The following is a 25657-nucleotide window of genomic DNA, read 5'->3' on the forward strand; positions in this document are numbered from 1 at the left end:
TGAAGGCAACATCCTTAGCACACATTCTGTGTACTATTGAATTCACTCCTTTTAAAAGTCTTTCTCCCAAAACAATAATTACAAATCTTATGAGCTGTTTAATGAATTCTAAATGTTATTTTGATTTGATGTAAAATGTCAAGAACTATTTTTCCCAAGTAAATTAACATAATGCATCCTGTATAAATACCACCAAAGGCAATTTTAGTTTTCAAAAACAAAACAAAAACCCCCAAACAGAACAAACCTTTTCTCATTGCTAGAATTACCATCTTAAAAAACAATACCCAGAATTAAAATAACAACCTACTTCCAGGTATTACTCAAACAAAAATATTTGTGTAAGCATACTCATGTAAGAAAAAACACTGGCAAACGAAGAAAATCAGAGCCAAACACATAACTCTTGGTATGAATTGTAAATTATTTTATTGTTTTGTCCTGAAAATTTAATGTTTACTTAAAATCTTATAATAGAAACAGACCTATAAATCCAGAGCCTCTGCACAAACATTTTCAGATTTTATTTCTGATATTGTTTTCAAATTACCCACACAAAACTTCTTATGAAGAATGTTTTAAGCTATCTTGATGATTTTAAAAGACACAAAACATTAAAAATAAAAAAACTTCCTCTTTTCCAGGAGCAATGTTTTACATTGTTACCCTTTTTAACCATCTCTGGTGTCAATTCTGGGTGAACCAGGATGGTCGCTTCTTTTCTCGTTCAATGATCCTCTTGCCCTGATCTTGTTCAGACGGTGTCTCTCCCCTGTACAACACCAGGGTCTCTACGGTAGGAGCCTTAAAAGGGCCCCCTTCTAGTTTCCCCATCTCTTTTCTGATTTCTTTAGTCTCCTTGCGCACATTCTCATAGCAATAGCCGCAAAGGACATGCTTCTGTTTCAGGTGACCACATTCAGGACAAACGACTATGTTGTGCTATAAGAAAAAAAAAAACAACAACAAAAATGTATTTTAATAAGAGGCAAAATAATGAATAAAAAGTTACTGAAGTTTTCTGCATGAGAGGTCACCTACCATCTAGTTCAATCTCACTTTAATAGAAAAACTGGGGATATAAACAACATTGAGCTAGAGTTAGTAGAAAAGCTGGGACTACAACTCAGGTCCACTGACTTTGAATCTACACAGCAGTCATATTATTTAAAACAGTACTCGATTATTCCGTCCCACATCTTCAAATGTTAAGCATATAATAAAAAAAAATGTTTCCTTTTAATTTATCTTCAGAAAAACAAAACGATAAACACATTACAAGCTGGCTTCCCCTGATTTATTTGATTTAACTCAAATCCCTTTGTGAAGTATAGTTGGTAGATGGTATAATTTTCTTTTTAACATAAGAACATTGGTTACTCCTTAATGTAAAACTTCTGTCTTGTTATAAATTGAGGGTATTTTAATGAGTTTTTACACATGTCTATCCAACTTTAATGAGAAAATGACAACCTTTAAAGAAGTCTTTTTGATGTGTTTAAAAGTAGGTTTGAAATATAAAGAAAAATAGGAATGACATCAGCAGGATGGTAGCATGAGGCCCTCGAGGGCCCTCCCCTTGAAGTTACAAGTTTGACAGCTATAATGCAACAGAGGATTCTCTGCTCAAAACATAAACACAGCTGAGATCCATGCATTGAAACATCTGAGGGTGGGTGGATCTCAGGGAAAAGGGGAGGAGGGAAGGAGGACGGCCAGACATGGGCATCAAAGCAGCAGCCCAGAGCTCATTCTGGTCCCTCAGTAGTAGGAAAAGTGTTGGGTTCCAGTGCATACTGCAGCCCTAAGGAGCAGAGTTAGAATCAGCATTCCTCCTGAGTGACCAGTAAACACTGCAGCAAAACCCGGTGAAGGGCAGAGATGGAATACAAAAGTGTGGCAGCTGTGGTCTGGTAGCTGCCATTACCAGGCAGAAGACAAAGCCACAGATGCAGAGCGGCTTTCCCTCACCCTCCCAAAACTCAGGGGCAGCTGCAGACAGGAAGCAGGGGAGGTGTAGGGTTACAGTGCACTCTCTCCGCAGCCCCGAGGCCTGGAGGGGCACACATCCAACTCTAAGCACAGGAGCATACTGCAGCTTACCCTGATGACAGAGCAGAGATATGGCAGCTGAGGTCAGGCAGCCACCATTACTGGAAGGAGAGCAAGGCCACAAACTCAAGAACAGACCTTTCCCCTGCCACCCCATCCCACCCACTGCAGTGGGGCCTCGTGGAGGCAGCTGGGACCCCTCAGAAAGGCAGCACTGCCAGCAGCCTCTAGCTGCAGGAGGCAGTGTTGGGATCTCACAGACCCAGAGACCCATCGCCTACCACAATCCCCACAGGGGGGGTGCTGAGATGAGACTAAGGGATGCCCACCTCCCCAGGGAATGCAGGTCATCTTCCGTAGCAAAGACACCACCACCCCACAGAGATCCCAGAAGCCCGTCCCTGGGTTGAGCTGCAGTGTGTGCCCGACACTCAGGGAGAAATACTTCTGCCCTTCCAGTCTGCGGTGTTGCAGAGAGTGTGTGCTGCCATTGACACATCCATGCTACTGCTATGGCATCTGCTGGGGCTGCTGTAAGCTCTGGGAGGGTGAGGGGAGGCAGCTATGCAACCGTGAGTTGTGCTTCAGCAACATCTACTGGAAACAAAAGAAAGATCTCTACTTATCAACCTACTGAACAGTGAAGTCTCAAATATAAAACAACAGCAACAAAAAGATTTCAGCCCTGGCGACTAGGACTCAGTTGGTTAGAGCTTTGTCCTGTACACCAAAAGGTGGCGAGTTTGATTCACGGTCAGGGCATATATCCAAATTGTGGGTTCTATCCCCAGTCAAGGTGCATGAGGGAGGTGACCTATTGAGGTTTCTCACCAAAGGGCTGCAGGTTTGTTTCCTGGCCTTGGTGAAGTGCATACAAGAGACAACCAATCCACGTGTTTCTCTCACACCAATGTTTCTCTCTCTTTTTTCCCTCTTTCCCTCTCTAATATCTTTTCATCCTCTCTTAAAAAAAAAAAATCAATGGAAACAGTATCCTTGGATGAGGATTAACAACAACAAAAAGATACAGAGACAAATGAGAATGACAATACAACATATCAAATTTTGGGGGATATGGCAAAAGTGGTAATAAGAGGAAAGTTTATAGCACTACAGGATGTCCTCAAGAAACAAGAAAAATATCAAATAAAAACCTAATATTTCACCTTAAAGAACTAGAGAAATAATAACAGAAGAAACCCAAAGTCAGTAGAAGAATGGAAGTAAAGTTTAATAAGACTGGCAAACGTCCGGCTTTACACAATAAGGAAAAAAGAGAAAAGACTCAAACAAAATCAGAAATGAAAGAGATGTTAAACTGGAAACCAGAGAAATACAAAGGACCATACAGGATACTATGAAACACTATATACTACCAAATTTGATTACCTAGAAGAAATGGACAAGGTCTTAGAAATATATAACCTTCCTTGCCTGAATCATGACGAATTAAAAAATATAAATAGACTGATCAACAGTAATGAAATTGAAACAGTCATAAAAAACCTCCCCCAAAGTAAAAGTCCAGGACCAGATGGCTTTATTAGTGAACCAAACGGTCACAGAAGATTTAATAGCTATCCTCCTTAAACTCTTCCAAATATTGAAGAGACATTATATGAGGCCAACATGAGCCTGATATCAAAATCAGACAGAAAAAAACAACAACCAACCAACCAACCAACATGGCAAGGACAATACAAAAAAGAAAATTATAGGCCAATGTCTTTAATAAATATAGATACAAATATCCCAGACAAAATACAAGTAAAAAACACAATACATTAAAAAAAATAATACATCACTATCAAGTAGAGTGCAAATTGATCCATCTAATAAATCACATTAACAAAATAAAGGATAACAATCATATGATCCTATCAATAGGTGCAGAAAAAGCATTTGACAGAGTACAACATCAATTTATATTAAGACTCAAAATAGAAGGAAAGTATCTCAACATAATAAGGCGATATATAAGAAACTCTCAACTCAACAAATCAACAAATGACAAGTGCTGGCAAGTATGTGGAGAAAAGAGAACCCTAGTGCACTGCTGGTGGGAATGTAGACTGGCCCAGTCACTATGGAAAAATTAAAAAATGGAATTGCCTTTTGAACTAGTGATACTACTTCTTAGAATATATCTGAAGAATCCCGAAACACCAATCAGAAAGAATACATGCACCTAATATGTTCAATCAGAAAGAATACATGCACCTAGGGTTACATTGAAGATCCGTTCCTACAGTGTGATCTAGAAACAGCTCAAGTACCCATCAGTAAGACATACAAATGGCCAATAGATATATAAAAAGATCTCAACTTTAGTGATAAGAGTAATACAAATTAAAACCACAAAGAATCCTGGCTGGGTAGCTCAGTTGGTTAGAGCAAGGTGCCAATATGCCAAAATTGTTGGTTCGATCCCTGGTCTTGATACGTACTAGAATCAACCAATGAATGCATGGATGGGTGCAGCAATAAATTGATGTTTTAATTTACTGGGGATGTGCCCGCAACCAAGGTACATGCCCTTGACTGGAATTGAACCTGGGACCTTTCAGTCGGCAGGCTGACACTCTATCCACTGAGCCAAACTGGTTTTGGCTATTGCACTTTATTTAAGCCAGAAGTGGACATACAAGATCTGAGAATAATTTACCCCAAGTTATATGAATATACAAGGAAGATATTAGTGATAGTCATGAGAAAAAGTACACCTACAAAAATGAACATATTACCTTAACTTTAATGAGCTTGTTAGGGTTTCTTCTCCTACACCGGTTAACTTCAATACTGCGTCTCTTTTTGGGTGCTGCCATCCAAAAGATACTATCCAAAAGGCTGGGAACCTCCTTACTTCCATTAGTATCATTTGCTGATTCTGTAAATATAGCCGGACTTTGGACTGCTAATGCTGGTTCTACAAAATAAAATATGAAGATTCAGAATCAGTTTTTAGTTTCTAAGTGACTATTTTCAAATATAATTCTCCTTAACAATCAAGAGTGATATGAAAACAGACATATTTGTAATTTAGAATATTACATTCAATAGACATTAAACAGAAAACCTTAGCTATTCAATTATACCAAAACTCATACATAAAGCCATTTTAAGGAGTACAAGTATAATTTTTTTCTTAAGAGACACCTGCTGAAATGAAATCAGTGAAATTCTAGCAAGAGTTTGTCCATATCCTGTTGGTGGACAGTACACCTACTTATTTTATAAGTAAATCTAAGCTTGAGAGTCCCAAAGGCCACTTCTGACCTAGTGAGAAAACTGCCTACTGGCTTTTTAATTATATTCAAACTGAGTTAGTTCCTTCGTCATATAAGCTCGCAGGCCCTATTTAAGTCACTTAGTTCATAATATTTTATCTTGATTCCTGTCTGTTTGCTAAGAAAAAGCACTAGCTCACCACTCTTTGCATATTAGTTTCTGTAACCATCAACGTTTTTCACTTTTTTCTAGATTGTTTATAAAATCAAACAGATTCCTTTACCCGCTCCTTGCTATTTCTCAGACTTGAAACATTCCTTTTGATTTTAGGTACTCTTAAGAATATACAGGCTCTGGCTGGGTAACCCAGTTAGTTAGAGCACGGTGCCAATAGCCAAGGTTGAGAGTTTGATTCCCTCTCAGCCTTCCTCTCTCTAAAATCAATAAATTAAAAAAAATTATTTTTACATTTTAAAAATAAAAATAAAAATGTATACAAAGCTGTGCAACACTTAAAAACTGGTATTCCTTTTTACCTAAACGTATCTGTAAGCACAGGCCAGGGGTTACCAGCACAGGCTCTGGAAGGCGTGTGTAAGGCTGGGACCTTTCTCAGCCTGATTCCTCCGCGGAAAGGTGAGGTCGGATGGGACTGTTCTGGGAATAACCCCGGGGAGCACCGGCAGGCTTTGGCATATGGTGAGTGGGCTCTCACTCCAGACAGCCTGTGTATCACCACGTTTGGTAGACCTCAGAAATGAATCAGAATGTAAATATACCATTTTAACATCTAAGACACTTCCAATACAAATTAGTTTCCGGGGGGAAACACGGGGATCGGGATTTAGACAACACCACAAGGACAAACTGCTCTAAGGTGTGGGAGGGCAGGACAGGACAGATCCCAGGACCCCGACAGTGGCGGCCCTTGATGCTTCAGTAACGTATGTAAGAATGTGTCGGAGGGCTTTTTCAGAGTCCAGAGTGCTAACCATTACACTATGGAACCACCACACTCGGAGGGCTTTTTCTTTTGCGAAGAGGAAGCAGAAAAACAAACAACGGCCTCTCGTCCCTAAGGAAGTGTCACTGAACACGTCCCCTGTCGCGGCTGGAAACGCGGGAGAAGGAAGGGCGGCGTATGAACGGTATCCGCCGCGCCGCCTGGGGTTCCCTCTTCCACCTCCTTTACGTACCCCACGAAGGCCTGGGAAAGCCTGGCCGGCTCTGCTGGAGTGTCCACTGCAGTCGCTGCCAGCAGTTCCGGAGAAGTTCCCGGGCTGCAGGCCACGGCGGAACCACCAGCACCAGCATGGCCGCAGACACCAGAGCCTCCAACGAGGCTGCCGAGGCCCGCCCCTGTTAGGAGCATGCGCACAAGACGCAGAGTCGGCCAGCCCGGCTTCTGGAACTACAACGGCCAGCATGCCTCGGGAGCGGCTCTGACGTTCCTCCAATCAGAGAAGAGACAGGAAGGCTTGCCCGGAGGGACTTGAGAGGAAGCCGGACGTAGTGCGCAGGCGCAAGAGCGTGCTTTGCCTCTCCGGGTAAAGATGGCGGAGCGCGGGTACAGCTTTTCGTTGACTACTTTCAGGTATGGAGATCATCTGCGTGGCTGAGGTTGCAGGATCTTTGCCCACCGGGTTTTTATTTTATTTTTTTTCCCCCGACACGGTCTTCGGCTCGGTGCTTTCGGAGGGCCCAGTAGGGGAGAGGGGTGGAAGGAGGACTTTGCAAAGTCATTTGTCGGGCCCGCCCACGGCCCGAGGAGCAGCGGTCCCGGGAGGCCAGGGGAGCGCAGATCGGGAGACCCGGGCGACCCTGAGGTGGTGGGAAGGGGAAGGTACAGGCCTCAGCCGGGGATTTGCTTTCGCTTTGGATGCTAGAGAAGAAGGCAGCTTTGGCTGAGCTGTGTCTGGGTGTCCCATTCAGAACTCAGGATTTTTCTTCCTGACCCAGGTAGGCCTGACTCCGGAGCTTCTGGAGCTCAGAATGTTGGTCACATCTCAGAAAGCCTCAATTTAACATTTGGTGTGAGTTTTAGCCTCCCTTTCGTACTGGTGTCTTTCAAAATCTTCCACTTTCGGTTTCTTCGATGCCCAATGTATTTGAAGCTCAGGAACTAAAAATGAAAGCGCTAAGCTTTCTAACATCACCTAGGCATGCTTGTGCATCACATGCAGTTGGGCCTCCACCTCCATGGGTTATGCATCTATGCAAACAGGTTCTTTGGTTGGCTTCTTTCCGCTCCCCCCTTCCCTCTGAGACTCGTGGGTCTAGAAGGAACATAACTTAAGATTTGGTAATCAGAGTCAGGAAAGGCCAATGCTTGAGGGTGGTTTTTGAGATTGGAAGATGAAAAGGAGCCAGCTGTTTGAAGATTTAGGGGTTAGAGAGAGTTGCAGACAGAGAACGGCATGTATGCAAGTCCTAAAGTTGGAAAAGAGCTTCATCTCTTCAAGGAATTGATGTAAGGCAAATAGTGAGGAAGGAGTTAGCGTGGGTCAAGTCCAGTCCTGTAGGGCTAGAGTAAGGAGTTTTTATTTTATGTGAACCCAGAAGTTACTGTAGAACTTGAGTGGGGTGTGACATGGTACACAGGGCATTCCGTGTGGGGGATGGAGGTAAGGATGGAAGAGGAAAATAGTTAGAAGGGCTATTCACTTAGCCCAGATGGAGATGTTGGTGCTTTGGAATGGGGTAGAGGCATGATTGAATACAGAGATTGGTCAGGGAGCTCACAGATGAGTGAGTTTTCATAGAGAAAGATGCAATGATAATACGGTAAACGTGCATATTATATTATATAGGGAGTTCTTTGTTGTGACTGTTATCTAGGTCTTAAGTCTTATGCCATTCTACTTTCTAAAATATATATAGCTCCTGTTTGGTATTTAACAGGCACATTCACGTCCTTAATAACATTACTATTTTGGTGTTTACTTATTATTAATTTTGTGCTGGGAACAAAAGGCATTAACTCATCTTCACAACCTTTGAAATAGGTAACTACCGTGTTTCCCTGAAAATAAGACATCCCCTGAAAATAAGACCTAGCGCAACTTTGGGAGAAAAAATTAAAAGACACTGTCTTATTTTCAGGGAAACAGGGTACTACAGTACTGTTTATCTCCATTTTCCAGATTAGGAAACTGAGGTACAGAGAGATTTAATAACTTGCCCCAAATCACAAGGTTGAGGTAACTGGTGAAAGGCTACAGGAATGATACTTAAGTAGCAAACAAGAAGAAAATAACCTAAGGAAACAGATTAGCACTTAACTATGAATATGTTCAAATTGCCTAGTAAACTTCAGTTTCCACACAACTTTATGATAGACACCCCATGCATGAAATTTGTGCAAGGGGCTCAGCCCCTGGCCCTCACAGCCCCTGCTTCGACTGGAAGGTTGTCTGGATGGCCACTCTGCTGTTCTGTCTAATTAGCATATTAGCTCTTTATTATATAGGATTTCTAAGTTTAGCAATTTATTGATTTTTGATTAATGGATTTGGAGATGTTTCTATAATAAATATTTGAGAATGTGTGAATTTAATAAACACCCTTGTTTCTTTTTCAGCCCATCTGGTAAACTTGTTCAGATTGAATATGCTTTGGCTGCTGTAGCTGGAGGAGCCCCTTCAGTGGGAATTAAAGGTAATTAAATACTTCATTCATTTCAGATGCCTGCTAATACTTATCCCGATGTTCTTATGGAATTAATTCATAATTTGTGAATAAAAAGCTCCTGTTTGGTATTTAACAGACACATTCATGTTCTTTTTTTGTGGCAGCATAATTTTTACAGTTCTAATGTACAGTATCTGAAGGTTCAAGAATATAGTAAGCCTAACAAGATGATTAAATTTTTTTTCAAAATAAATATAGCACCTTTATCTAATTAGTTGTGATAATCTATAGTCGTTCCCATTCAAATAACTGAGTGTTATTTTATTTTTCCATTAATTATATATCACTATTCTCGGACAGTTTTTATCCTTCCTGTAATTTAGAAAAAGTTATTATCTAAAGATACCCTTTAAAAAAAGTCTTTGTCATTGATTTTTAAATTTCAGATTATAAGAAAAGTAGGGCAGGTAGGCAAAATTCCATTATTTTAAAACATGTGGACTCTTAGATGTCCTGGGATACTTCTAAGGAAGTTGTGTAATTCTGTTAGCTGTAGGGATTTTTTCATGCATGTAGATGACCACTGAGGGAAAAATTGATTTACTGTTGCTCCTTAGGTGATTTTAACACATTGCAGATGGATCATGAGAATTCTTGCTTTATATTACACAGTGTTTTACAAAGTCTCATACTTTAAAAAGATATTAGCTTATAAGAACATGTAATAAATAGCTTCAAAATGCAATGGGTATTTAATTTTAAAGTGTGCCTTTAACATTTATGTAAAACGTTTTTGTATTCATTCAATAGAAACTTACCTGGCCACTGGGTAAAGCTAGCAATAAAACTACTGGTACACATGTGTTTTAATATAGAAATCCAGAAGAAAAAGTTTTGAAAGTAAAAGAACATTGGTAAAATGTAGCTATTATTCGAAAGCTCTTGAAGAAGTCTTTAAATGATTAAACATTTAGTGAAATGTTGTGTTTTTTTTTAAAGCTTCAAACGGTGTGGTATTAGCAACAGAGAAGAAACAGAAATCCATTCTGTATGATGAGCGAAGTGTACACAAAGTGGAGCCAATTACCAAACACATAGGCTTGGTGTATAGTGGCATGGGCCCAGACTACAGGTATGCTATACTATTTATTAATTTTCTCACCATCTCATGACTTGCTCATAATCCGTATTTGAGGAGAAAAAAAAAATCAAGGAATATTTATCTTTTAATCTTCCCACTTCCTTTTTTGTTTTGTATAGTAATAGCAGCATAAAGGATTACATTAAGGAGGATACTCAGTGCAAGCAAGTTGGTTGTAAAAGAGGAGATAGATACAGTACTACTTCTCTTACCTGTTTAGTAGTTTCTTCTTTCTGATCACAGTCCCTTTTCTATCATCCAAGGGCTGGACTTCAAGGGTTTTGCTGTTTTTGAATGCATTTTAAAAAAGCAATAGAAGTTATGATAGGTATAATAAACTATATTTTAAAAAGTCTTGAGGCTGCAGAAGAAAATATCACCATCCAGAATTGACCTTATTTTATTTATTTGCTTTTAGTAAAGGGACATAATTCTCAAAGGCTGCTGACAGCCATTCAGGATTTAGATGATCATCTGTTCACTCCTTTGTATTTCACAGAAGGCGAGAGAGTAATCCTGTTACATTAGGGACCAACAAGTTGAAAGAGATTTACAGCCCTCTGTCATTTAACAATAAAAGGAATATAACTTTATTCTTGATTTTGTGTGGAACAAAATAGGTAGAGCCAGAATTTCCCTTTAATAAGTTTAAAAGCAACAGTGTCTCTGGAATGTGATCATGCTTCACTATAGTGGATACTGTTAATGGTTTATAGAAGGGATGCCTCAGTGTGCTACTGACGGAATAAACTGAGTTCTTATTGTACAGGGTGATAATGTGCATGCTTCATTCAGATCAGTAGCACATAAGCAAGTAAAGGTACATCCTATTTGTTTTGCTATATACTTTACTATACATTATATTCTTCAGATTACTTTTACATTTTTAAAGCAACAAGTAGTTATTTGCTATATTTTAGTTTTTGAAAGAGACTTTTTGAAGTGTAGTCTTATGAGGAAGTTTGAGGCAGAGAGAAAAAAAATGCTTGAAATTTTGGTCACATGTGCAGGTGTATGTGTGTGTGCTGGATTGAGGTATGAAGCAACAGGGTGACTGCCCTTGGGAGGGGAGTACAATCTGGAAACCATGGAGGGAGACAAAGCTCTCATTGTGCTAGTATACACTAAATCTGTTGTTATTAAGCTGATTGGTACTGCTAGTCTGTTTTTGCCTTGTCCTTATTTATTTCCTGTGGCTCATCTCTGTGATGCTGTGATGTTTTCTTATAAATTAACTGGAATCATGTAGTAGCAAGACTGGCTTTGAGCAGATAGTTATTAACTTGTGCTGTAGTTATATGTTGTTAGAAAGAGAATGAGTCTTTAGAATGGCTTCATTGTAATTAAACTTTATTTCTTCCTTTTTTGTTAGAGTGCTTGTGCACAGAGCTCGAAAACTAGCTCAGCAATATTATCTTGTTTACCAAGAACCCATTCCCACAGCTCAGCTGGTACAGAGAGTAGCTTCTGTGATGCAAGAATATACCCAATCAGGGTAAGTTGACTTTATTACTTGAAATGTGTTGTCTTAGAAAAAGAAATCATTTTAGAAGAGTAGATACATTAAAAAAAAAAGAGGACTTACTATTCCTGTATTTGTTTGATGAGTAGAGAAAATCACCACGATGAGTAATTTCTCAACTGGAACTAGAATATTTTCTTACGGAAAAAAGTCTGAATTTTTTTTTTGCTATAGAGGAAAGCAGCAGAAAGTAGCTTCTAAATAAATTTCTTTTGCCAGTTACTAAAACACTTTTTACTACTATAGGCAAACAACTGTAGTGCTTCCAAGTTTATCATCCCAATCAGAAATGATCATAAGCACACCATGAAAGCAATAACTCTTTGACACATCCATATTCATTTTAATTCTTTTGAGTTTGTGAAAGTGGATGAGGTAGTGTAGAGCTAGCTAGTTGCTGATGTGTGAAGCCAGTGAAAAAACTGCATTGCTAAAGGTTGTCATTTTGTTAGGACACTTAATGTTACTCCACCCTTATTCAACCCAGTGTTTGTTTCACTCCATTTAATGAAAATGATTTAACTGCTATTCCTTCGTACCACAAAGAGAATTATTATGTTTTGATTTGATTTGTTCAGAAAGAGATATTAAGTATTTTTTAAGGAACTTATGAGTCTAATTTGGTTTATCTGATAATTTACTTGACTTGAGAATTAATAAATTCTTACTTAGGTTGACTTTAACAAGTAATTTTCATTTTCCTTTCTTCAGTGGTGTTCGTCCATTTGGAGTTTCTTTACTAATTTGTGGTTGGAATGAGGGGAGACCATATTTATTTCAGTCAGATCCATCAGTAAGTATCAGATGTATTTGAGGAATCCTTTAAAAGCTAGTAAAAACAATAACAAAACATTTGAAATTAATAATATTTTGTCATTTTCATTTGGACTTTAGAAAGTATGAAATAGTTCATATTTATTTGTCTCTTTGAAGTGTCAGTAATTCAGCCTTTCGATGATGAAGCTACCTTAATTTTGTTCTGTGTTCTTTTGTCTTGTTCATTCACATCACATAATTGAATGATTTGTTGAAATATTAATCAGATCTTTTTAAGTCTCTGGAATTCTGTTACTTTGAGAAATATTGTGAAATATATGGGTCTAGACAAACTCATTAGTCAGCAGAGCCAAATATCAACAGCACAACGATTGAAATTTCTTTTGAGAGCTGAAAACCAACTTTTGCGCATGGGCCATGAAGTTTCAATCGCACTGTATGTGCACGCCTGCACGTGGTATTTTGTGGAAGAGCCACACAGGGGCCAAAGAGCCGCATGTGGCTCGCGAGCCGAGGCTTGCCGACCACTGGTCTAGAGGCCAGTGTTGTACTCCTTGCCATCTGTTTAATCTGGGTGCTGACTTGAGTGTGACTAATCCTGTGGAAACGTTGATATAACTGTCTTTTGTTTTGCAAAATGGGTGACTTGTCTACTCTAAAGCAGAGGATTGGTCTCTGAGTTAAAAGTATTCATTAAGGATGTTGCTACTCTGCATCTGTCTCATTTACTATGAGAACTGGAAGAAAAAATCATTAGGAACTGATCTTTCATATTTAATGTTTCATTAGACGCAAGTTCGCTTAATTCAAATTTTATGATCTAACTTTGTAATCTAAAAAGGCAAAGAAAGTATTTTATTTCAATCAGAAAAATTAAGTATTTTGAAAACTTTATCATTACATCTCTTTGAGTTTCTGAAGCTAGATAACAAGCCCTTACTTTCCTTTCCAGTGTGTAGCAGAAGCCACCATCACAAGAATCTAGATGTTATCTTTTGCTCTTTTTCAGCCTTGTATCTAAAAGGCAGTTGTTTCTTTTAAAATATGTGTAGTATTTGAGTGTGTGTGTGTGTGTGTGTGCGCGCACAAGCACGCGCGTGCATGTATATTTTTTCAACACATGAAAGAAGTCATGCCATATTGCTGCTGTTTTAATTTATTTACCAATAATGATGAATTGAGCACCATTTTTCAGATACATAGGACAGTTTTATAGAGCCCTTCAATCCTAGTAAGCTAAAATATCACTCTTAATTGTTTGCTTTATGTTACCCGCAGTTTCCTTTAACTGGCTTTTTTTTACATAAATTGTGGACAATAAATTGCATACTTTTTAAAGGGTGCAACTTGATGAGTTTTGATATAGGTAAACACCTGAGTAAACCATCACCACAGTCAAGATAATGAACTTCCCCATAACTTCCAAAAGTCTTTTTCTTGCCTTTTATATCTCTGTTAACTTTTTTTGAAAGAATAACTTACTTTGTAACTTGAGAAGTTAGAGATAAATTATAGAGCTTAAAAAAAAAAAAAAAGTCATAATTAGGTTATTTAAAATAATGGGTTTTCTTCTTCCTTTCCTTATTAGGGAGCTTACTTTGCCTGGAAAGCCACAGCGATGGGAAAGAACTATGTGAATGGAAAAACTTTTCTTGAGAAAAGGTAGGCTTACCATAACTGGATTTGTTAGCAGTCTTACTTTATGGTTTTCAGCTCTCTTTAAACAATCTATATCCTGAGTCCAAAATCTGTTGTAGTATTCTGTATTCAAGCCTACTTACAGATAAAACTAAGAACTCCACTCTGGCTCCCTGTTCTTCAATATAATTAGTAATATTTTTAATTTCTTAACTTCTCTTTCTATCAAAATACAAGGACAATTGGATCTGGAGAAAACTTTTTAAGTGATTTAAATGGTAACATTTTATATTATGACAATTATAGTAATAAATTGTGAAGCCAAATACCTAGTATTGATGGTAGAGTAAGTATATGATATACATGCTTGATAAAAAATGGAGCACTATGTAAAAATCTGCTGTTGCTGCCCTAATAATAACAATGAATTGCTTTCACTTATTTCCAGCTGTATTCTAGACTCAAATTATTGTAGTCTACCAAGAAATGTCTTACATTTTTAATGTGAAAAATTTGTTATTGACTTTAACTAACAGATAAACTTTACTAAGATTAGACCTGGTATTTTTACTCATTTTATTAATGAGTCTTCAAAACATTTCACATCGAGTTACAACTTAAAAGAACAAGAAATTTTAGCAAAAGTCTGTATTTTCTGTTTTATTTTTAAAAATTATAATTGCCACCACATTCTGATTATATTGAACTACTTATAATTAAAGAAGTTTCCTAAAATAAACTCATATTGGGATTATATTAATGATATTGGGAATGCACCTTAAATTATTGTCAGTTTCTTATTTGTGGACAGCTATCTCAATGAGGTGACTAAAGGATTAATTTGTAACTTAGTATTTTTAAGAGTCTTTAAAATTTTAAAAAGTCTTAGGCTGCTGCTATCATTGTGTTTAAATAATTATTATAATATAAATAGTGCCATAATTTTCTTTTTCTCGAAAAACTCTTTAGATATAATGAAGATCTAGAACTTGAAGATGCCATTCATACAGCCATATTAACCCTAAAGGTTAGTTCAATATCTAACAATTGGGTTTATAATGATTTTATAATTAACTGTTTTGAAAATTGACCTTTTTTCCTGCCTCATCAACAGGAAAGCTTTGAAGGGCAGATGACAGAAGATAACATAGAAGTTGGAATCTGCAATGAAGCTGGATTTAGGAGGCTCACTCCAACTGAAGTTAAGGATTACTTGGCTGCCATAGCATAATGAAGTGACTGAAAATCTGGAATTGCAGATAATCTCTATACTTAAACATGTTTAAAGTATGTTTTGTTTTGCAAACTTTTTGCATACTCATTTCTACATGATTTAATGGATCAGTGTTTTTAAAATGATACTTATAACTCATAATAAACTGTTAAATCCAACTTTCAGATTTTTAGGAGTTCGTAAAATTTTAAAATAGTTATTTTCTGCTTTTTATCTCGGTTGATTTCTGGAAACTGTTGCAAAACAGAATGGTGAAGTCATTCTTTAGTCTTCAAGCAATTTTGGTTAAGTCAAATTTATCCTCTTTCTTTACTACCAGATATTGTTTATGCTTCAGTAAAGCAAAATGCCAATTTTGGTAAACACTGTTTTTAGAGCTGAGAAAATCTACCCACGTTCATGTATTCCTGAGACAAGGTAGGAAGTGCAGATGTTTCTTAGGCACCACTAGGTTTGGTTCTGTGAAATAGCACTGGAGCTTAGAAGAGTGGGATATAGATTATGTAAGTGAACAAGGACGTGCTGGTTCTTGTTGGTTTCTCCATCACAAGTAGATAAGTGTATTGTGAAAGACCTCCTTAGAGTCTAGAACAGACTTTTTAAATTTAAGGGTGAACATACAGCTGGAAATAAAATACTAATACTTAAGCGTAAAAATTATGGTTTAAGACTCCCTCATTTATGTAATCTCAGAGTATTCAGAATCTTTACTGCAAATTAATGTCCAGACAATCAAGCAGGTGATTCAGAGTATCTGAACTCTGTTTTCATTCTATGCAAAGGCATAGTATAATTTTGTCTTCTTAAAAAAATGTTCTTATTGATTTTAGGGAGAGGGAGGAGAGAGATATAAACAGTGATGAGAGAGAATTATTGATTCCCCTGACTCCTGCACAGCCCTGTGGGGGTTGAGCCCACAGCTGGGTTATGGGACTGAATTGTGCCTGGTTCATGGGTTGATACTGAACCACTGAGCCACATCAGCGGGGCTGCTTGATGTTTTTAAAAAATATTTTTTATTGACTTTTTTTAAGAGAGGGACAGAGAGAAACATTGATGAGAGAGTAACATCTATCGGCTGCCTTCTGCACATGCCCCATTGGGGATTAAACCTGCAGCCTGGGTATGTGCCCTGACTGGGAATGGAACTTGTGACCTTTTGATTCATGGGTGGGCACTCAACCACTGAACCACACCACTTGGACTTCTTTGTCTTTTTAAAGAGATCTTAGGATAAGAGAAATCACATAATTAGTCTGGCTTACAGAACATAGGGAGGGTTTCTGAGTGTTATTTTTACCAACAGATACTAGCATTTCCATGATCAAATGTAGCTAAAAAGGTTTTGATTAAAATTTAGCCAACTTTAGGGAGTCTTCGAGAATTTTTGTCAGGATTCCCAGTTACAACACCCCTTTCTCATTCTAAGTGGCAGAAGCTTATTATGGTACATGCCAACTTTTTATTTCAAGACTAGCGGCTCAATGCACAAAATTCATGCAAGAGTAGGCCTTCCTTCCCCGGCTGCTGGCACCAGCTTCCCTTCGGCACCAGGGCCTGGGCTTCCCTCACAGCCCCAGATTCGTACAGAAGGATGCCAAATCTAATTAGCATATTACACTTTTATTATTATAGATGTTTGTCTTGATGGCCTCATCTGATCTTATGGGTTCTTGATATATTGTGAATCCAACACACTGGAAAGAGAAGATAGTGATAAAAGGAATGGCTTTTATTCAGGTCTCCCCTCTCCCACTTACTGCCTACGTGAGGGCACAAGTTATCTCAGAGGGTTTTCTGAAAGTATGTTTTAATGCAAGTGAAAGGCCTGGCAAGGATAATGATTTGGCTAAGTACTGCCTTTCAATTTGCTCTCTAATATCAAATTAAAAAAACAGAGGGATGCTAAAATTCTACAAATCAAAGAAGGGAAAAGTAAAGGCATTTATATTTCGGACAAAAAGAAATCACATGCAGTTTCTTATTGGATGTTTACAGAATAAAGAGGAAAAATTAGCTGAAATGGATTTATGTTAGGAGTCTAATCTCTGCCTACAGCCACATTAAATATGAAGCCCAGTTCAATTGCAGCTGCCTGGAACACTTCGCCCTTGTTCTCAGTTTGTTCTTTTCATTTACCTTAAAATAAATCCTTTTTTTATGTCCAAATTCTTTGGTTTAGCAATCCATTCCATGCATCTCTTAAGTGTCCCAAATTCTAGTCATTTCCAGCCTGTAGATTAATTGTTTTGTTGTTGTTGTTGTTGACTATTACAGATATCCCACATTTTAACCGCCTTTACCCCCTCCACCTAGTTCTGGCCTTCACTACAATATTGTCCGTGTCCATGGGCTATGCATGTATGCATATGTTCTTTGGTTAATCTCTTCTTGTCCCCAGCAACCACCTCCCCTGTGATCTGTCAGTCTGTTCCACATAGCCATGTCTCTGGACCTATTTCTTCATCAGTTTATTATGGTCATTAGATGACACATGTTTGAGATCATGTGATACTTGTCTTTCTCTGGCTGGCTTATTTTGCTTAGCATAATAATCTCTAGGTCCATCCATGTGGTCTTAAAGGGTAACATATCCCCTGCCCCCCTTTATTTTTTTTACAGCGGCATAGTATTCCATGATGTGAATGTACCATGGCTTTTTGTAAATGTACCACACATTTTTTATCACTCCTGAACTGATGGGCACTTGGGCTGTTTTCAGATCTTGGCTGTTGTAAATAGCACTGTTATGAACATAGGGATGCATATATTCTTTTTGATTGGTGTTTTGGGATACTTAGGATATATTCCCAGAAGTGGGATTTCTGGGTTAAATAGCAGTTCCATTTTAATTTTAAGAGGAAACTTCATACTGTTTTCCACAGTCTGCTTTCCCACCAGCAGTGTTTGTTGATTTATTGATGGAAATCATTCTGGTAGGTGTGAGGTGATACCTCCGTGTAGTTTTAATTTGCGTCTCTGGTGATTAATGATGTTTTAATGTGTCTATTGTCCACCTGTGTGCCCTTTTTGGAGAAGTGTCAAACCCAGAGACCTAAAGTAACCTAAGAATGGTTTGAAATTAAAAACTTTAACCAAAAGCAGTTTATGGCAGGTAATCATGTATTAGGCTAGAATCTTCCCTGACAAAAGTCAGTTTTTACCTTAACGAAGCCTGTCGTCTTTTGCATCTATGGTAACATTCCTTTGGATTGTCAGGGTAACTCCCCTTTCTCCAGACCCCTCCGTGCACATCCAATGCCCCTGCACTGGGGCAGAGACCGTTACTATCATGTTAATTGTTGGCTGTCACCTATCCCATACCCATCTCTGTAAAATATATATGTGTGTCTATCATTTTACTTTTCATCCAGTCCCAGAGGTTCCCCTCCCCATTTGCTTTCTCTTGCCTCCCTAATCAATCACCAATGAATTTCATGTAACCCACTGGTCTTTTCATTGTAATGCATAAAATAAGGTGCAAAACTGCCATTCTCTGGAGCATTATCTCAATGCATTGAGATCCCCCTCCCCCCCCCCCCCCCCCCCCCCCAGCAATTGTGGACAGTTTGGCTCAAATAAACGCACAAAAATTATTCACAGGTTTGAATGTTTCTTACATTTAACAGAAGGTATACAAAATATTTTTAACTTGGAAGTCCACTTAACTTTCAAAATTATTCTTTTTTAATAAAGCCCTAACCTTTCTGAGTGACTTTGCGCACTCTTCTATTTACTTATTTCTAGACTAATATGAATTTTCCAGTCTCCTAGAAGTGACTTGATCTTTTGTTCTCTTGAGGGCACTCATCTCTGTACTCCGCTTTCCATGGAGAGCCCCGGTTGGTGCAGTGGAAATCCCAGCGCCAGCACTTCCCACAGGTGTAACCTCTGCCAAGTTTCCTTCTAAGACAACCACTGCCTGGCACCTGTTAGGGGTTTGAATATGATAGCACCGGGGTACGTGGCTAGGGTGAGAGAACCGGGAGAGCTTCTTCACTAAAATGCACCCACTCCCACCCGGGCAAGGGCCAACCAGCGATCAGAGGCTGGGGTTCGAGGTCAGCCTGCCTGGGGCCCCGGGACGAAGCCTTGGCGTGTGGTCCGATCCCTGGGAGCTGGCCACTGCCCCTTTCCCGGCTTCCGGTGGCTGTGCCTCTGCCTCCTCACCTCTCCGGAGCCAGGTGCCATCAACAAACATGGCCGCGCCCACCTCAGCCCCGCTCGGGAGGCCGCGCTGCCTCCTGGGAATCCCTGCGCTGCGTCACCGGCGCGGGCTGCGCGGCGCGACGCGGGAGGCGGCGGAGGCGGCGGAGGCGGCGGAGGCGGCGGAGGCGGCGGGACGCGGGCGGAGCGCTGGCGGTCCGACTCGCGTGAAGTTCCCGGGGGTCCCGGCCGGGCGCGCGCGCATGCCCGCTGCGCGGGGTTCGAGGCGCTGCGGGTGAGGAGCGGGAGGGGCGGGAGCAGGAGGCCGGGCTCCCTTTCCAGGCCCGGAGGGGGCTGGACTCGGCGGCCGGCGGGGAGGGTGGCCGGCGCGGCCTCCGCCCGCCCGCCCGCCCGCCCGCCGCGCCCCACGCCCGGCCCGGCCGCAGCGCCGTTGGCACCTAAGCCGGCCCGCAGGCCTCACCGCGGCGGCGGGCACCGGAACCGTCCCGACCTCCGCGCCGGTGCCCCGTCGCCGCCGGCTGTGCCCCGTCCCCATGGAGTTGAGTGGATGTCTGGAGTGGGGGAGGGAGCCAAGTTAGTGGGCTCCTCCGGTCTTTGGAAGTCTGCTGGTTGGCGTTAAATGCGGGAACGAGGCGGCCTTGGTTCTTTGGTTCCTGGGCGCGTGTCTGTGTGCCCGCTGGGTAATTCCACTCACGGAGGAGGAAGAGGTTAGAGAGCCTCAGTGTGGGCGTTTTAGGGGAGAGAGTCTTGCTTTGGATAATTTGCCAACATCTGTGTGGGTATTTTTACTTGAATCAGTTTGCCTTGACTTTTGAGCTTTTTATTAAAATTTATCTACAACCAGAGTAAGGCTGCTGATAGGGAATGTCTTACATAGCAGATGGCTGAACTCCTGCATTTAATCCTGACCTGGGACATGCTGTGGACGCCATAACTTCAAGCTGGAGAAATGAAAGTGAACTTTTTAAGAATCCAGCACACCTAAGGAAGAGTTCGGAAGTATAGCTCTTATTCCTTCCTTAGCTGTCAGAAGGGAGTCACCCCAAAATCAGACATGCAGAAGCTCAGGTCCCTAGCCTCAGCCTCCATAAGCTTTGTTGCTAGATTGAAGTTTTATAATCCTCAGTGAAGAATTAATCCCCATAATTTGTGAAGACTTTCAATTTGCCTTGTTTCTTTTCTTTCCGTAGGAAAGGGATAATGCTGTCAGCATGTCTGCGCACTCCATGCTTTGTGAACGAATTGCCATAGCCAAGGAACTGATCAAGAGAGCAGAATCACTTTCTAGATCAAGAAAAGGCGGTGTTGAAGGTGGTGCCAAGCTGTGCAGCAAATTGAAGGCTGAATTGAAATTTTTACAGAAAGTAGAAGCTGGGAAAGTAGCTATTAAGGAATCCCATTTACAGAGCACTAATTTAACACACCTGAGAGCCATAGTGGAATCCGCAGAAAACCTGGAGGAAGTTGTTAGCGTTCTCCATGTGTTTGGTTACACAGATACGTTGGGAGAAAAGCAGACCCTTGTGGTGGACGTTGTTGCAAATGGTGGTCATACTTGGGTGAAAGCCATTGGCCGAAAGGCTGAAGCTTTGCATAATATTTGGCTGGGCCGGGGACAGTATGGTGACAAAAGCATCATTGAGCAAGCTGAAGACTTCCTTCAGGCCAGCCACCAGCAGCCAGTGCAGTATAGCAACCCTCACATCATCTTTGCATTTTACAACGGTGTCTCCAGCCCCATGGCAGAGAAGCTGAAAGAAATGGGCATATCTGTGAGAGGTGACATAGTGGCGGTTAACTCTCTGTTAGATCACCCCGAAGAGCTCCCACTGAGTGAGAGCGAATCAGATGAAGAGGGCTCCGAACGTTTCAAGGTGACCAGAGTAGACCGGGAAAATATACTGGCAAGTGTTGCGTTTCCAACAGAGATTAAGGTTGATGTGTGCAAAAGAGTAAATCTGGACATTACTACTTTGATCACATACGTATCTGCCCTCAGCTATGGAGGTTGCCACTTTATCTTTAAAGAAAAAGTACTAACAGAACAAGCAGAGCAAGAGAGGAAAGAGCAGGTTCTACCGCAGCTGGAGGCATTTATGAAGGACAAGGAACTGTTTGCCTGTGAATCTGCTGTCAAGGATTTTCAATCTATTCTAGATGCCTTAGGAGGACCTGGGGAGAGAGAGAGGGCCACTCTGCTAATTAAGCGAATTACTGTGGTGCCAGACCAGCCTTCTGAACGTGCCTTGCGACTAGTGGCCAGTTCAAAGATCAATAGCCGTTCATTAACGATTTTTGGGACAGGAGACACCCTAAAAGCCATCACAATGACTGCCAATAGTGGTTTTGTCAGAGCTGCCAACAACCAGGGTGTTAAATTTAGTGTGTTTATCCATCAGCCCAGAGCACTTACTGAGAGCAAAGAACCTCTAGCCACTCCCTTACCAAGAGATTGCAGAACTGACACTGAATATTGTGATATCCTTTAAATATTGTCACAGAAATTATTTATACCAACAACGGGGTTCTTCCCATCTTAATTGGAAAAACAAAAGGTCTTTAGTAAAAAGAATAACTTAGAATTCAAAACAGTAGAGTTGATTTGTTTCTCATCTATAAAGTATATAACTTCCTAAAGTAGAGAAAGCACAAGAGACAACCTTATTTATAGTGATTAAGAAGAGAAACATCTATGCAAGGCTTTTAGCTATATCACAGTGCTTTTATTTGTTTGATTCAGCAGGGCTACAAACCTCCCTACTGGTAGTCATGCTTCATGGAATATGGCTACACTTCATCTTGAATTAAACATCTTGAGGAAACTGAAGTTTGTTTTTTATTATATTGATTTATCAATTTATAGTAGGTTCAGGCTGGGAGATACTAGTGTATAATTAATTTCAGGTTCTAAAGTTATAGCCATTAAAGAAAAGAAACTTACTGATTGCTGTGTGTCAGATGCAATCTGTGGGTATGTTTACAAAGAATACATTAATATGGAATAAAGGAAATCTTGTCTTTGTTTTTCCTGTTTTTCTTTTTTAAAATAAATATCTCTCAAGTCCCATGGGTCTATTGATACACATATTTTTGCAAAGAAAGATAGACAACAACCCAGGTAAAATATTAGTTAATTTGAACAAATTGAAAAAAGAATTATATAAAACATTTAAAAAGAATTGAGATGTTAGCCCAGCTGGTTTGGCTCAGTGAATAGAGCAGTGACCCATGAACTGAAGGGTCTTGGGTTTGATTCTGGTCAAGGGCATGTACTTTGGTTGCAGGCTCAATTCTCATGTGGGAGGCAACCAATTAATGTGTCTCACATTGATTTTTCTCTCTGTCTCTCCCCGTTTCTTCCACTCTAAAAATCGATGGATGAAATATCCTTGGGTGAGGATTAACTAAAAAAAAAAAAATTAGATTTTACTTTTAAGTACAAACTGTCCCCATGTTGCAGATATTTGAATTACAAACTCTTCCTGTTTGTTTTTCAAGTGTCAAGTGATAACTGCATTGTCTCATTTTTGTGAAATAGTGGCAGGGAAACTCCATGCCTGTTGAATGACATGTTGTAATTAAAAAGATATTTTTATGTCCATATTGTGTTAGATGCTTTATTTTGTAACAAAGCAAACAAACCAGCAAAGTAGATATGTATTTACATTTTTAAATTGAGCCTTAAGCTAAGTATAGGAGCCAATATTAATGATTTTGTATCCTCACAGCCTGACTTCTTCCTGCTGTACCAATTCCTATTTTGTGAGGAGGGAAACTCAATTTCCAGCTGTAATGTTTGTTGGGGATTATTGTGGTCCATGAACATTCTGAAATGAAATGCAAAATTGAGTGTATGAGGTGTTTCTCTTTGGAGAGATTCTATTACTCAGAACATATTTCCTAGGGGAAATGGCTGTGATTGGAGTTCCAATTTAGGGTAGAGAGGTATATTTAACTCACATTGCATTTAACTAAATAACTCACATATATTTAACTAAAATTGTCTAGTGTTGGAAATTGGACTTAGGCTTTTTGGAGAACCTATTAAAGTACTATTAAGTACTTACTACTATAAGTACTGAACATTATAATAATTTGATATTAAAAATAGCTTCTTTGCTGTAAGGAATTCTTAGTCTGAAATGGAAATGAACAACTGAAATATAATTGTATTAGAATCTAAAAGAATTACGTTTAAAATACTATGGGAACAGTAAGGAGTCAGGAAGTGAGGAAATGACATTTGAAGGTTCGTAGTGTGATATTTCACAAAATGTGTAAAAGGAATGAATGGGATTGGAAAGGTACAGAAGTGAGTATTGGGGCCTTTCAAAGTTCAGGCTCATGTGGACAGTTTATAAAAGATGAAACTAGAGAGGCAGATGTACTCTGAAAAGTGACATTAGAGACTCAATGGCAATTTTTAAGAAACAGTGGCCAGGATCAGATACGAGGAAAACAAAAATTTGTGTGAAAGAAAAAGATGGGACTATAATGGCCTTGGATGTGTTCAAGACAGAATTTACATACTAATTGATTCATTCAATACACACTTTTGAGCGTCATGTGCCAGATAGTATGAAGGGCTGAGCATTTATGTAGTAGCAGGAAAAAGGTAGTTTTCTATCCCTGCCTTCTATGAATTGATAAGAACCTGGATCTTTGCCAGCTAAAATATGTATAATTAGTTCCCACAGCATTTCTTAAGATAAAGTCTGCTTCCTTCCCTGGCCATTTATTTCTTTTCTTAGCCTGGCTTCTGCTGCTGCTGCTGCTGCTGCTGCTGCTTGGGGGGTGTTGTACCCTTTAAAAAAGCAGATGGCACATTTGAGCAGATCTGTATTGTTTTCACAGGATAATTCTCAGATCAGAAGCTGGGTGTGCCTATGTACCAGTCCTGAGTACTGATGATAAGGAGCATTATTACAGAGGTGAAAATTGAAGCTTGCAGGATATACCTTCTCTAAGAATGGAGAGGCAGCACTGAGCAGGCCCACTGACTCAGCGCGGCGCTCTTTGGCCCACGTGACACTATTGCTCTGTGGGTCGGACAAGGCTAGAGGGAAGGGGATATGAGTGGCTCCGTTTGCTTTGTAGAAAGAGCTTTCTGCTGAGAAAAGTTGACCAGCTCTGGGAAAATGTGGGGGAAGTTCTAGTAGGCTACCTTTCCTCTGGAGACTCAGCAGAAGACTGATAAAACAAGTGTCACTGACAGGTGTGAGCTGGTTGGGCCGCAGAGACTCCTCAAGGCACAACTTCAGGCGGATATTTCCATAGATGGGGTCCCAGATCCTTCTAAAGGAGTGGAAAGACCCAGGATTAGTCAAGAATAGACGATGGCTGACAAGAAATTATGTATTAATATGCGTATTCCTTCTCTGGAATAGGGCCACAACCCCATAACCCTAATCTTTGCAGTCAGATGTATTTTAGATTTCAGAATATTTTAGACTTTAGGAAAAGGCATTATAGCACATGTCATGTACCCTATAGAGAAATCTGGGGTAGCACTCTGTTAAAAGCACCTTAATATTTCAGCAATGAAACAGTCATATTCTGTCTGGACATTCCTCTTACAATGCAGGACTGCTGGCCCCCAACTGCTCGCCTGCCTGCCTTCCTGATTGCCCCTAATAGCTTCTGCCTGCCAGCCTGATCACCTCCTAACCACTCCCATATTCACCTTTTGGCAGGTGTGGAAGTTCAAGTTTTGGCTTGACATTTGTTGCAAAACTGTGAAAGTGGCCACTGAACCAACTTTTCTTAAGCTTAGACTCTAGCACATTTCAGCTTTCTGGACACTACAAACATTAGACAAATGACAAAGGTTTAGCTTTTGAACAGAATGATCATGCAGCTCAGTGTTCTAATTTTGCAAGAAGAAAAAGAGAGAGTGAAGGTGGTCATGACCTGCCCAAGGCCTTGTGGGGAAAAACTTCCTAGACAGTCTAGTATTGGGGGAAGAATGCACTTGAGGTGAGGCAAGCCTTGGCTTGAAGGCCAGCTCTGCTGTGTGTCCCGGGGTGAGTTACATCCTTTCTGGATCAGGAAGACCGAAACATCTGCCCGTAGAGAAGCTGTGAGGACTGAGTCTGGAGGTCCTTTCCCTTCTAATTCCCAGTCCTGTGCTCTCTCTGCTGCTGCATTCATTTACGGATGGAGTGTGCTCTCAGAGATAGATTCTTTGCATTTTATTTTTAATGATTACTTTCTCTTCATTTAGACTTATTAATCACTTATTATAAAACAGATCTTTTTTTTTTAGATG

General features: G+C 40.0%; 3 protein-coding genes across 4 annotated transcripts; 2 read left to right on the plus strand and 1 right to left on the minus strand.

Moving 5' to 3' along the window:
• Positions 1–404: 404 nt before the first annotated feature.
• Positions 405–6655, minus strand: MRPL32 (mitochondrial ribosomal protein L32). Its single transcript, XM_084896943.1, has 3 exons — positions 6477–6655; positions 4797–4978; positions 405–942 (listed from the first exon to the last, which is right to left on the minus strand). Exons 1-3 carry the CDS (start codon positions 6592–6594, stop codon positions 688–690), a joined length of 555 nt encoding a protein of 184 aa, XP_084753069.1. The 5' UTR covers positions 6595–6655; the 3' UTR covers positions 405–687.
• A 90-nt stretch (positions 6656–6745) lies between these two features.
• On the plus strand, positions 6746–17391 carry PSMA2 (proteasome 20S subunit alpha 2). Of its 2 annotated transcripts, none has more exons than XM_084896938.1 (8): positions 6746–6874; positions 8861–8937; positions 9910–10042; positions 11424–11546; positions 12285–12366; positions 13939–14012; positions 14923–15015; positions 15103–17391. In XM_084896938.1, exons 1-7 carry the CDS (start codon positions 6834–6836, stop codon positions 14972–14974), a joined length of 582 nt encoding a protein of 193 aa, XP_084753064.1. In that variant the 5' UTR covers positions 6746–6833; the 3' UTR covers positions 14975–15015; positions 15103–17391. The 2 variants fall into 2 exon arrangements, with proteins under 2 accessions (XP_084753064.1, XP_084753063.1); XM_084896937.1 differs by having other exon boundaries at positions 14958–15015.
• Positions 17392–19547: 2156 nt separating this feature from the next.
• LOC311629105 (UPF0415 protein C7orf25) lies at positions 19548–22413 on the plus strand. Its single transcript, XM_084896936.1, has 2 exons — positions 19548–19663; positions 20580–22413. Exon 2 carries the CDS (start codon positions 20601–20603, stop codon positions 21876–21878), a length of 1278 nt encoding a protein of 425 aa, XP_084753062.1. The 5' UTR covers positions 19548–19663; positions 20580–20600; the 3' UTR covers positions 21879–22413.
• The last annotated feature ends 3244 nt before the right edge of the window (positions 22414–25657 follow it).

This window comes from Pipistrellus hanaki, assembly GCF_964339955.1.
Source record: "Pipistrellus hanaki genome assembly, chromosome: 10".
In the NCBI taxonomy this organism is placed as follows: domain Eukaryota; kingdom Metazoa; phylum Chordata; class Mammalia; order Chiroptera; family Vespertilionidae; genus Pipistrellus; species Pipistrellus hanaki.

Bases quoted from the DNA above. Each gene is read 5' to 3' on its own strand.
- MRPL32 (XM_084896943.1), bottom strand. From the start codon at position 6,594: ATGCTGGTGCTGGTGGTTCCGCCGTGGCCTGCAGCCCGGGAACTTCTC. The intron at 4,979-6,476 runs GTACGTAAAGGA...TTTATTTTGTAG, and splicing joins CTTTCCCAGGCCTTCGTGGG to AACCAGCATTAGCAGTCCAA. The intron at 943-4,796 runs GTAATATGTTCA...TTTTTCTTATAG, and splicing joins ACAAGCTCATTAAAGTTAAG to CACAACATAGTCGTTTGTCC.
- PSMA2 (XM_084896937.1), top strand. From the start codon at position 6,834: ATGGCGGAGCGCGGGTACAGCTTTTCGTTGACTACTTTCAG. The intron at 6,875-8,860 runs GTATGGAGATCA...TTTCTTTTTCAG, and splicing joins TTTTCGTTGACTACTTTCAG to CCCATCTGGTAAACTTGTTC. The intron at 14,013-14,957 runs GTAGGCTTACCA...AAAACTCTTTAG, and splicing joins AAAACTTTTCTTGAGAAAAG to ATATAATGAAGATCTAGAAC.
- LOC311629105 (XM_084896936.1), top strand. From the start codon at position 20,601: ATGTCTGCGCACTCCATGCTTTGTGAACGAATTGCCATAGCCAAGGAA.